The sequence below is a fragment of the Babylonia areolata genome, chromosome 22 (assembly GCF_041734735.1).
Source record: "Babylonia areolata isolate BAREFJ2019XMU chromosome 22, ASM4173473v1, whole genome shotgun sequence".
Taxonomy (NCBI): Eukaryota; Metazoa; Mollusca; class Gastropoda; order Neogastropoda; family Buccinidae; genus Babylonia; species Babylonia areolata.
The window spans coordinates 28,862,175-28,875,474 of record NC_134897.1 but is presented as its reverse complement, the minus strand read 5'-3'; the positions used below and the strand labels follow the sequence as shown (position 1 = coordinate 28,875,474).

At 41.2% G+C, this 13,300-nt stretch overlaps 1 protein-coding gene across 1 annotated transcript in view; it reads right to left on the bottom strand.

The window, feature by feature from the left end:
- The window catches only part of LOC143297283 (neuronal acetylcholine receptor subunit alpha-10-like), a 50,249-nt gene that overhangs the window by 28,086 nt on the left and 8,863 nt on the right, over positions 1-13,300 (bottom strand). The window contains exons 2-4 of the mRNA XM_076609550.1: positions 11,572-11,717; positions 5,556-5,600; positions 4,751-4,860 (exon numbers count right to left, since the gene is read on the bottom strand). Coding sequence (XP_076465665.1) covers positions 4,751-4,860; positions 5,556-5,600; positions 11,572-11,717 — 301 coding nt within the window. The remainder of the gene's footprint in view (positions 1-4,750; positions 4,861-5,555; positions 5,601-11,571; positions 11,718-13,300) is intronic.

The following is a 13,300-nucleotide window of genomic DNA, read 5'->3' as shown; positions in this document are numbered from 1 at the left end:
ACTTACCGCCTGTCTAATAAAGACATTATATCAAATCTACTTCAATGAACTAACTAATGAAATGAATGAATAAACAGATAAATAAATACATTAAAAACACCAGTAAAAGAGCGAGTTTATGAGAGAACCTAAAGCCAGCATAGTAAAATCGTCAAAAGTGAAACATGAACGATTTCGATGTAATGTCCCTCTGCCTGGGAAAGAAGGTAGCGTTGTCAAAAAATGCACCCGTCTTGTCATCTAAAACCCGCTCGAACCTGTTCTTTCTTGTGCACAAGTGTGTGTACAGTCATGTCACATTTTCACTCCGACAAACCCTTATACTCCAGTCTTTAACACTAGGTACGATAACATTACAAGGCACAGTGAGGGGAGGAAGAAGAAGAGGCAGACAAAGGAAGAGATGGGAGGACAACATTCGAGAGTGGACAGGCATGGAGCTGAGAGACACCCTGAGAGCGGCCGAGAGACGCGAGGACTGGAGAAAGGTGGTTGACAAAGCTTCGAAGGCGCCCCAAAGGATTCGGAATCTGAGGGATCGGTGACGGTGACGGTGACGATAACATTACTAATCCCCTACTCAAAGACCTCATAGTTTTAAAGTGCAAAAGGCATAAACGAAGCCATACGGGGTGGATTATTATCCTAGAAAAGTTCTTGGTTAACTTGTTCATCTGTACCTTTGATAAATGTGTATAACGTGATGAGAAATACTAATCAGAATCTGCGTGATGGCGTGCGCCATTTGTCATGCTTAAAATGACACCACTTCATTTATGCCACGCCGCCTCCAACTTGTTTAGAAGTAGCGATTGTCGATTCACGTTGCGTGCCTCTCTTGTTTAAAAGGAGTGAAAAGTCGAGTCAGGTGGTGTGCTTTTTTTCTTCTTGAAGCGGAATTTGATTCGGGATGTGTGGCTTTGTCAAACTGAGCGAATGTGACAGCATTCTCTTGTCAAACGATATGCAGACACGTCTGACAATTCTCAGCAATACCACAGGCGAATAATTAAGGGAGCGATATCTTTGATGTCAAGATCCACAAAGGGCCCAACAGAAAACTGTCAACTGCCTACTCATCCTGGAGTAACCTATGGGACACCGGACACCCAAGCGTGCAAAGGATGGAGCTCAACAGTATTATACACTGTAATTATCCAGTCCGCATAACAAAACCTGGGCTGAGCTGAAGGGGTAGGGGTAGTTGTTTACTGACGGAGTCTACTGCCGTTCGGACAGAACAACTGTTCTGCACGCTCATGGAAGAGAGTGATGAGTCGTCTGAACCTAAAGTAGCAGTAAAAAGTAATCAGTATGGTTTATGGCGACATAACCTTTCCGGGGAGATCAGCATGTGTTTCATTCCGTGGACACTGGAGACATGAAACATAATATTTCACACTGAAAGGCATCATACTGTACAACACAATAAAATGCAAAAATAAAACACTACAAAACAAGACACTGACATATTGTTAATGTTCAGTTCAACGCAGTGCAGAACGGTGCAGTTCAGTACTGTACATAACAAAGAACAGAACAACACAGTACAGTCCATGACAAAGTAAGCATTTCTGACGAAAATCTGTGACTGAGTGGGTCACGAAAATCAAAGACTCCTGTCATTTATCCCACATACATATCGTTAAAACTTAAATATCGGCGCAATAGACTTATTTCAGCTGGTCTGTCGCAGGGGGAACACCAAAAGCAAAAATAAACCGAATAAAAAAATGGAAAAAGAAGAAAGAAAAAAGATTCCAAGTATCCAAAAAAAAAGTAACACAGCCCGTTAGGTTGCTGCAAAATTCGGTCTTCAAAGGATTCTAACTGGAACAGTGGAGGATCACAGTCGAGTGCTATCTACTTCACTAATGCGCCTAGGTCAGTGCTGCTTTAATTTCGTGATTAGGTGTCTGTATCTCTCGGGACTGGTTGAGGCCCGAACAAATCACGAAAGCGTACACACGTGCGTGTGTGTGTGTGTGTGTGTGTGTGTGTGTGTGTGTGTGTGTGGTGTATGTGCGTGTGTGTGTGTGTGTGGTGTATGTGCGTGTGTGTGTGTGCGTGCGTGCATGCGTGCGTGCGTGCGTGCGTGCGTGCGTGCGTGCGTGTGTGTGTGTGTGTGTGTGTGTGTGTGTGTGTGTATCTACTGACACAAATTATAAGTGTTTTTTTTACGGCTGTTTAAAAAATATGCTTGCACAAATAAAACGAAGGGTAAATGTGCGTGTTTAGGTGCGGGGAGGAGGTGCAGGGATGATGCATGTTCGATAAATACCACTCGAACAGAAAAAAGTGAAACACTTACAAAAATTGCCAAGGGCACACGACAATTTCAGAAGCATTCCAAAGTAACAAGCCGAACTAAGCAAACACTGACACACAGATGTGGTGTAGCGTATATGGATTTGTCCGAACGCAGTGACGCCTCCTTGAGCTACTGAAACTGAAACTGCAAACTGACACACAATCTACACCTTCACACAGATCCGTGCAGTTTGATGACAACCAATACAACAACGATTACCAGTGAGGTAATCATCAATCGATCAATGAGCAATTAATGAATCTATCGGGCACTCATTGCTGAAAATCTACATACCAAGTCTCACAATCAATCAGAAATGAATAAATGAACTGATAAAAGAATTAACCAATAAATAAAACAGCTGCAACCTGATCGTTCATGCATTAGTATTCATCCAAATCATTAACTCCCTCAGTCGACTAATAGTCGATCATTTGATGGGTTGATCCATCAGTCCATGAGTATCCTCTAGCTTCGTTAGGGTATATATATATATATATATATATATATATATATATATATATATATATATATATATATATATATATATATATATATCTCACACAAGCGCGCACCACACACACAAACACACACTAACACACCACCCGTAAACGAGCGCGCAACACACACGCACTCTCCCTCTCTCTTTCTCTGTCTGTCTCTCTCTCTGTCCTTCCCCCCCTCCCTCTCTCTTTCGATCTACGCCCTCGCCCTCGACAATATATATATGTCTTAAGGCAGACACCTGACCAGCAGCATAACCCAACGCGCTTTGTCAGGCTTTGAGTGCATGCTTATATATATATTTGTGTATCTATCAGAGCGGATTTCTTCTACATAACTTTGCTAGGGAGCAACACCCACGTTGCCATGGGTTCTTTTTCAGTGCGCTAAGTGCGTGCTGCACAAAGGGACCTCGGTTTATCGTCTCATCCGAATGACTAAACGCTCTGTTTGATTTTCAAGTCAAACATGGGAGAAATAGCGAGAGCGGGATTCGAACCCACACCCTAACGGACTCTCCATATTGGCAGCTGAGCGTCTTAACTATTTTGCCACATTCCTTATATATATCCTTATATAAAGTTATATAGTTATATATGTATGTGTGTGTGCGTATATATATATAGAAATATATATATATATATATATATATATATATATATATATATATATATATATATATATATATATATATATATATATATACAGAGAAAGAGAAAGAGAGAGAAATATATACTTAATATACTATATATCTATATCATAGTTTTACCTCCCTCTCCCACCCTCCCTGTCCCTCGATCTCCCCCCTCACCCCCCTCTCTCTCATCCCCCACTATATATATATATATATATATATATATATATATATATATATATATATATAGAGAGAGAGAGAGAGAGAGAGAGAGAGAGAGGTGTATACAGTGGTGGGGTGAGAGACAGAGATTCAAGATTCAAGATTCAAAAACTTTATTACTCAAGGATAAAGATTTTAGGCATTGCCTAGTCTTCCAATCTGTCCTTGTCACAACAAAAACAGTAACGATAAGACACAACAATAATAACAATGGTAAATACTACTACCACCACCACCACCACCACTACTATGACTACTACTACTACTACTACTACTAATGATAATTATAATACTAATCAACGGACCATCATCATCATAAAAATATAATGAAGGGAACACTGTCACACACTCACACCCACCCACACACAAACATATGCACACACTCATCCCTAAACACACACACCCTTATGCATATACATATTTGCACATATACCCACATGCATGCATGTCTACATGTACATACAGATATGTCTGCATATGCATACATAAACATAATTAGGTATCAAATCGTATTGTAGTACATTACAGATCATATTGTAGTACAATAGCAGATATTGAAAAAAGAAAAGAAAAAAAATCAAGAAGTAAAGGGGTTATTAAGACTGTCAAATTAATCACCACACAGAATTCAGGAAAGAGGCACGACTGAAATGAAAATATATATACAGAGCAGAGAAACATAGTTATATCACTGTACATATACAACAGTGATGAGAAATCTGACGCTGATGTGGCAGGCAGTAACATCCAATCAATAGCGTGCATGTAATACATGAAAATCACAAAAGGTTGAAAATAAGATGAAACACGCTAGTGTATGTAAAGGAATAGACAGCGCATACATTTCACAAAACGGGCATGATGTTTTTAGGCCGGTTATATTTGGTTTGGGGGTCTATTGTTTGTGGAGCAGAAGTTTTCGTACCCTTGATTTGAAGGACGATATTAGAGAGAGAGAGAGAGAGAGAGAGAGAGAGAGAGAGAGAGAGAGAGAGAGAGAAGGAGAGAGAGAGAGAGAGAGAGAGAGAGAGAGAGAGAGAGAGAGAGAGAGAGAGATGTTCATCAGAAAGTGGACTCACTTGTCGTACAGAGTGATGTCTGGGGCCCACACCTGGTCGTAAGGCATGACCAGTTTGGTGATGTTGTCGTAGGTGGCGCCATCCCACTGCAGCTGACAGTCGTACCACTTCTGTAAGGTAGCAACACCCTTCTCAGGACAACTCCACACACAATAACGATGACGTCAACAGTATTGTATGATAGTTAGTCGTGTCGACTATGACCATCAGAACAGCGGAGGAGGCAACTGCTGTCCCAACTATCTAGGCTAGAATTTGATAATAGTGGAGAATGTCTTGCCCAAGTTACATCCCCACTCTTTCGACAAAGAGGGTTTTAGGACAGTCGGCGTTAGGATGGTTCCCAAAGGCCAACTGGCCCCCAAGACTGCAGCACTAGGAGCCAGTGCAATTGTGCCTCCTAGTTTGAGAGTCCTAGTCCTTCACAAAAGACTGAGCTGTGAATGACTTACAGCGAAGAAACCATTGATCATACAGCTCCTACTTTGCTGTTGGCCCAGTTTTAGCTTATGTCAATCTGTGATATACTAAGCAACAGTATTAAATAAAAAAAATGTCAGGAAATGAAAACAAACAGACAAACGAGTGAGAAGAAATAAGCACACGTGAATGTGATGTGAAGTCAGGTCGTTTTGAACATATTCATGCACAGATTTTTGTTAGGTTCAAACAATTATACTATCTACAACGGTTTCATGGGGCACTGTTTGGTTTCTCTACATATATTTTGTCATGCACATACATACTGGATGTGAGAAAGATTTACTTATTACCTTTCTTTATAGTTAGGATAGCACATACGTACCAAACGAAGCCATGCGTTGAGGTATAAAATCTGTTTGGGTTCATCCTGAAAAAAAAAAAAAAATGAAGTGATGTGGAAATAAAAACCGGTATCAGTGTAATGAGCATCTCTCTCTCTCTCTCTCTCTCTCTCTCTCTCTCTCTCTCTCTCTCTCTCTCTCTCTCAGAGGTTGAGATATCAAATGTTGGAACTTAACGGTCTTGAATATAGACAGGTAAAAAGTAAACACAAAGAATGAGTGATATAAACCAAAGTATATGACCAGAAATCCTGAACAAATTGAGCTAATCATTATTTTGACAGAATAAATCATTGAATCATTAACTAATCTTGTGCGTCAATCCGAATGTGAAGTTTTAGGAGTGAGTTGCACAAAGGGAATGAAACAAACAAAAAAAAACAAAACAACAAAACAAACAAACAAAAAACATCAACGAACGAACGAATGATTGATTAAAACCGTGAATGACTAACCCCCAGCGGAAAGTATAATGTTTGTTTCTTTTCGTCTGATTATAGCTATTCGATCACCTATTTTTCTTTCCGTAATGACCTGGCTACATGGTGTTCATGGTAAAGATCGATAAACAATTTCTGCTTTCCAGTCTATAAAATCGAAGAAGACTGGAAGAAAAAAAGGAAGAAGAAAACCACGTAGCTGAACGACAATTAATCAAAGTTCATGAATGCAAATTCAGTCTCGACGCAAATTAAATCGGCAGAGAGTAAGGAGGTGGTGGCTGGTATGTGTGTGTGTGTGTGGTGAGGGGATGTGGGGGGGGGGCATGGGGGGGTGAGTGATGAGGAGGGACAGTGGGAGAGAGAGAGAGAGGAGACGATAGGGGGACAAAGAGGAGAAAGAAAGGATACAGGCAGAAAGAAAGAGAAACAGACAGACAGACAGAAAGAGACAGAGAGATCGTACGTTTCAGTAAAATAACAATGGCATACATACATAATTCGTTAGTATGTACGCACAGGTACATGCACGCGCACACACACAAACATACAAACAAACGCGCGCGCGCGGAGCCAAGCAGATACATGGCAGTGAGAGAAAGAGAGAGAGAGACAGACAGAGAGAAGAGGGCAGGGGCGGGGGTGCCATACAGACAAACAGAAACAAAGAAAGATGGAATAAACGGCTGAGAGAGAGAGAGAGAGAGGGAGTGACCGACGGGGGATAAGAGAGAGGGAGACAAATAATGAGACACAGATAGACACAGACAGAGACAGAGATCTGAAAAAATGGAAAGGAAAGGCAAGCGAGAAAGGCAATCATAGCGGGGCAAACACACACACACACACACACACACACACACACAAAGCACACGCGCGCGCACACACACACACAAAGGCAAAGGTACACACGTACACAAAGGTCAAACTAAATAAAAAGGAGCGAATAACCTCATGTGGGAAAAAAATGAATAATTCAACACTCGCGGGAGACTGACACAATCATCTGGCTCCTCCTAGCCAATCGACAACAATGGACTTGGGTCAGTGTGAGCTGTGTGCTGATTATGTCAGTGATCTGAAGCAGCCAACGTCAGGTTTTCATGTGAACACAAATCGATGGGGCGAATGAAACTATAGATCGCGTTTTACAAATAAATCAATGGGTTGAATAACATTAATAAAATGCCCTTTCTTCGTCCGCATGCATACGAACGCGTGTGCGTGGGGCTAGGGAAGTGGGGGTGTCTTGATGGGAGATGAGGGAAAGGGAAGGTGAATAATATGTGTGTGCGTGTTAAGTTTCCGGTTTTATTCATTTATTCATTTACCTATTCGTTTATTTATTGGTTCATTTATTAACGCTTGCGTTCCCTTGGCTGTAAAACCCTTTAGGCCTATTCTATCCTACTTCTTCTGGCCAAGCCTAATTCCCCGACCCCTGCCTACCGCCTACTGCGTTCCTCCCACCAACTTCCAGCAGGTTGATGCAGGTTTAATAACACCAACAGCTTGAGCACATCCTGTGTTGTGCAGTTTGTTATCTGTTCCCAGTCCTCCTCTTGTTTGTGAAATGAATTATTACACTCGATTTCCTGTTGTTTCTGGACGGAAACCAATCGGGAATGGGATTGTTTCTGCGTCATCGTGAGGCTGTTTGCAGATTTCAAATTTGTGAGGCTTGTGTGTGTGTGTGTGTGTGTGTGTGTGTGTGTGTGTGTGTGTGTGTGTGTGTGTGTGTGCGCGTACGTGTGTGTGGTGTGTGTGTGTGTGTGTGTGTGTGTGTGTGTGTGTGTGTGTGTGTGTGTGTGTGTGTGAGGATAATTTTCAACTATTTGGATCAAAGTGTCTTGGCGATTTCCCAGAAATTTATTTTAAAAAAATTTGGCTAAAATTTTCAACTCGGAAGACTAACTGAGTAGATATCGATTGGATCGAAGTTTTTGGATAAAATCAGCCTCTGTGTGTGTGTGTGTGTGTGTGTGTGTGTGTGTGTGTGTGTGTGTGTGTGTGTGTGTGTGTGTGTGCGCGCGCTTTCGCTTGCTTTTCCCCCCGTTTGCATTGTTGTCTGGACTGTAGACCCACAGTGAGGGCCTTCCCCACAATACTGCTGCAGGCCAGTCTCACTCCCCAGTTTCCCATTCCATTAACTGTCTTTCTCTCTCCTCTTGTTTGTTAAATGAATTATTACGCTCCATTTCCTGTCGTTTGTGGACGAAGGCTAATGGTGAATGGGATTCTTTCCAAATCGTTGTGAGGCTGTGGTTATCAGATTGCATACATCAGCTTTTAATAATCAGTTCCGTTCGCCACTACCTTTCTATTGAAGTAAACAAAACATTAGTCTGTGCTTTAGTTTTGTCCATAATCGATTACTGCAATTCTGTTCTTGCCGGCATTCCAAAAAATTCAATACTGCTCGACTTATTTTCAGATCCTCCAAATCTGAGCCTGTTACTTCTCTTCCCCACTCTCTTCACTGGCTTCACATTTCAAAAGGAATTGAATGCAAGCTTTCTGCTCTACCGTTTTCTGCCCTGTTAAGCTCTGGCCCTCGCTACTTCTCTGACCATGAAGAGTAAGTAAATTCCAACTCGCTGCCTTAGTTCTACCCTGATACCCTGTTGAAATCCCTGCTCTGAAGAAGAAGCAGCAGGATCAGAATAAGAGATAATTCTCTTTTTGGGCTCCCTCATTGTGGATCAGACTGTCAGAAAAATTGTGATATTCTATCTCACTAACTTCTTTTAGGCTTGCTAAAATAAAACAAGAAAACAACAACAACAAAAAAAACAAAAAAAACCCAACAACAACAACAACAAAAAAAACCAACATCTTTTCAAACAACAGTAATTGAGCAGTGCTGTTGTTGATATCATCAGGTTTCAAACGCATGTTTAATTGTGTGGAATCCGTTTGCCATTAAAAAAAAAAAAAAAAAAAAAGTGTGTGGCGGGGGTGCTTGCGAGAGTTTGTGCGTTGGGCGTGAGTGTGTGCGTGTGTGCGTATTGTAGGAATGGACTCAGAACTCAATTTAGTAAATTGTGAGCACATGCAGGATCTTATTCTGGAGGGCGAGGTGGATGGGTGGGTGGTTGTTCAATGGAGGTATTATTCGCGAGAGTATTCTGGCACGTGTTTCTGTGTATGTGTTGGAGAGGGGGTGGGTATGGGGGCGGGGCGGTAAACGGGAAGGGGAGAACGGGGTGGACTGGGGGGAACGAAGAGTAAAGCACTCTGAGTAGTATTTTTGGAAATAAACGTGCTGTAAACATGTCCATTATTATTATCATTAGTATTTGTGTTATCATTATTATTATCATCATCATTATTATAATCATCATTGTTGTTGTTGTTATCATTATCTCTGGGTTTTGTTTGTTTGTTTGTTTGTTTTTTTCTTCTTCTGTTTTTTTTTCTGTTTGTTTGCTTTTTGTCTGTTTTTCCCCCCTCTCTTTCATTCTGCCTTTCTTAGGTTTCTTCTACCTTTAGTTCGTTCATTTCTCCTTTTTTTTCTGTCTTTCTTCCCTTTTATTAAAAATCATTATTTTGTGTGGGAGTGTGACTGAGGCTTCCGGTTGGTTGGTGGGATTTGGGTGACTTTACAATGACGATTCCAAATCATTCTTTTTGCGGAAGCTATCATTTCGATTTGCATAATCTTTGTATGCTGTTTTTTTTTATCCCTCGAAGACTTACACTGTTGTTTATATTTGCCTATTTTTGTCTGGTCCTTCTGTTGCTTTCTTATTGGTTTTCTTGTTGTTGCTGCTGCTGCTGCTGTTGTTGTTGTTGTTGTTTATCGTTTTCGCTTTTTCTTCTCCCTTTCTTCTATTATATACTTCTCCCTTTCTTCTATTATATACTTTTCATTGTGTTATTTCCACAAATACAAACGCCTTAAAAACATAAGACCAACCAAAACCTGTTTCTTTCATATGGGGGATGGGGGTGGGATTGGGGGGGGGGAGGGGGAAGGGGGGGGGGGAGCGGGGGAGGAGCTGGACACAGTCTCAGAGATTACGGGAAGGAAGGAAGATATTCAGGACAGATCCTCGTTGAAATTTAGAATATAAAGCATCTCTGTCTGCCTGTCTGTCTAATTTCATGGCCTTTTATTGAAGAGCGAGGGGGATGAGATCCCCTTCCCCCCCCCCCTCTCTCCCCCCCCCCCTTTCCGGTAAAATGCCGTGATTTTCATTGTATTCAAAACTGACAGACAACGGTACATGCCAGCTGCCGCTTGTAACACGATTCATTTGCTGTTTCAGAAATGTTCACTATCAATTAGCACCTTTTATCCATGCCTGCTTATATTACCATCGGTGCATTAACAAGTAGGCAGGTGCAGGGATAAGTACATTTGTTTACTTGGCTTTACGGCCTGCGGGTGTCAAAGGAACAACCGCCAAACACTGACTCGTCCTCGGATTTCTTTAGAACTGACAAACGAGAAACAGACTGATCGTTAGTTTAAGCGCAGAAAGGGATTCCGGTTTGTTTGTTTGTGTGTGTGTGTGTGTGTGTGTGTGTGTGTGTGTGTGTGTGTGTGTGTGTGTGTGTGTGTTTTAAAATTGTTTTTTTGATTCTTTGGGATTGAGAAGTCGTCGAATATCCCCGAAAAAGATGCAAAGGCCTAGAAATATTAGGACGCGCAACAGAACATCGTGTTTTGTTTATAGTATATGCGCAAGTGTGTGTGTGTGTGTGTGTGTGTGTGTATTTGAAGCTGATGCTGCCTGTTTCATCAATCCATTGTTTTATATTTTATGAGTTAATATATTATGACTGTAGTTATATCGTTTTTAATTTTTTCATTTACTTGTTTTCTCCCCCCCCCCCCCCCCCCAATCAGTGGAATCATAATACGTTTTGGATAAAATTTTCAATGCTTTCTCGTCCACTCAATGGACATAATCACTGATTTATGACTCCAAGTGACTGATTCAGAAATCCTGGCTAACATTAACATCATTACGGTTACATCTACACCAGATTCGGAATGAACGTCAACGAATAAGGCAATCTATAAATCGATCAGTCAGCAATTACAGCAACAAGAATGGATTACCACCACCAAAAAATAGATATATTCCAAAGCAGAACCTCAAACAAGGAACGATGCAAGCGGTGAGAAGAAGAAGGAAGGAGGAGGACGAGAAGGAGGACGATAAGAACAAGAAGGCGAAGAAGGAGGAAACGAAAACTGATGCTCAAGAAGAAGAAATGGAGGAGGAGGGGGAAGAGGAGGAGGAATACGAGAAGAAGAAGACGAGGAAGAAGAAGAGGAAGAAGAAGAAGGACGAGGAGGAGGAGAAGGAGGAGAAGAAGGAGGAGAAGGGGGAGGAGGAGAAGAAGAAGAACAAAGAGAAAAAGCACGGGAAGAACAAGAAGGCGGAGGAGGAGACGAAAGTTGATGCTGAAGAAGAACAAGAAGAAGAAGAAGAAGAAGAAGAAGAAATCAAAGACCGACGTTTCATTTTTCAAACACACACACACACTCGACAAAAACACCCCAACAAAAGACGTACACACACCCAGACCAGCCAAAACTCACCAGTTCAATGATCTGCCTGACAGCGAAGCCCACCATCACATCTATAGGCTCGTCCTTGCCACACATGGGCCTCACAGCCTTCTGATAGTTGTCGAACAGGTGCTTTAACAACGCCGATTGGTTCTGACTGCCAATGCTCACCGTTGCTGAAAAAACAACAATAACAACTAAACGGGATGGTCAGTCTGTACACGAGAACACACACACACACACACACACACACACACACACACACACACGTGTGTGTGTGTGTGTGTGTGTGTGTGTGTAAAAAAGCATTTCCTATCAAAAAGGGGACTGACAAATGGCAATCGCCATGAGGACAATGACCTTTCGTCTTCGATAAAAAATCAATTTAGGGGCATGAAGGAAAACCCTGTGTGTGTGTGGGGGGGGGGGGGGGGGGGGGGGGGCGTGCGTGCGTGCGTGTTTGTGTGTGTGTGCATGCGTGCGTGCTTTCTTGCGTTCGTGCTTGCTTGCGTGCGTGCGTGCGTATGTCTGTGTGACTGTGCCTCTATGTGTGTATTACAATAGACTGCAAAAAAAAAATGTATGGGTAGCCTTTTGAATTTTTGGGTGAAAGACTGGCATTAAAATTTCAAGTCAGAAGGCAGGAAAGAAGGTGTGTTGGAGACAAAAAGACTGGCATGAAGATTTTACACGAGCTGTGATATTTTGCCAGCACACTGGATGACAGTTCCCCTCTGAACATAAATGGGACAATACAGATGATTAATCTGAGATGTTAAAACTGATCTTAAAAAAAACTTGCCCCGGCATTACTGAAACTAGCATTAAACAAGGGAGTCAAGAAAGCAGTTTAACGAACCATAATTAGGAAGACATTTTGTTTCATTCATTACACCGTGTTACGAATCGATCGTTCCTTGTTCTACTGAATAGTGACGAACAAAATATGTAATGAACTGATACAAACTCATCTAAAAACTCTAACTCTGTTATTAAAAAAAAAGAAAGTATTCAGCAGTGTTACTTTCTGGCATTACGGATAATCGTTGATTTTTATTTGCCAAAGACAAACTGTGTGCTCTACAATAATGTCTAAAATAATGTCTTCCCCTTGTATAAATTCCCAGTGCCAGTCCATGTACATCTGTCATCCCTCTTAACAAAGCCAATTTCATCTGTGATTTTGCTAATTTGTTCTTTTCGGTGATGGGGAAAAATCAACAGATATGGACTATTTTATGTAATAACCGCCAAAACGATATACTGGCACTGTGTGTGTGTGTGTGTGTGTGTGTGTGTGTGTGTGTGTGTGTGTGTGTGTGTGTGTGTGTGTTGTTATCGACATGTATCAGTCCACAGGTGTTCCTATTTTGTTGAATAGTGCAGAAATAATATTATGGGGTTATGTAAACGTAGATATAACTGTAAAATAAGAACTGGAAAAAATAAATTAAACGCTTGTTCAAACTGATTGGGAATACTATGAGTATAGGAGTACTGTGAGTATTAATGAAGTTGAGACTGGTTTGATTTGAACTCCTTAGTGTTACCAAACACAGAAAAAAAAATCCAGGAAAAATTTACTTGATATTTAATTATATGAAAATCATATTTATTCTTCAAAATGGATGACTAATAAGTAATATCAGACAAATTTTAACAGAAACAGGATAGGACTGTATTTGATGTAATGATATTAATAAATGAAGGCTTTTATAGTGCAGTACCCCTTTCAGATGGGGCTCACCGCGATTTACAA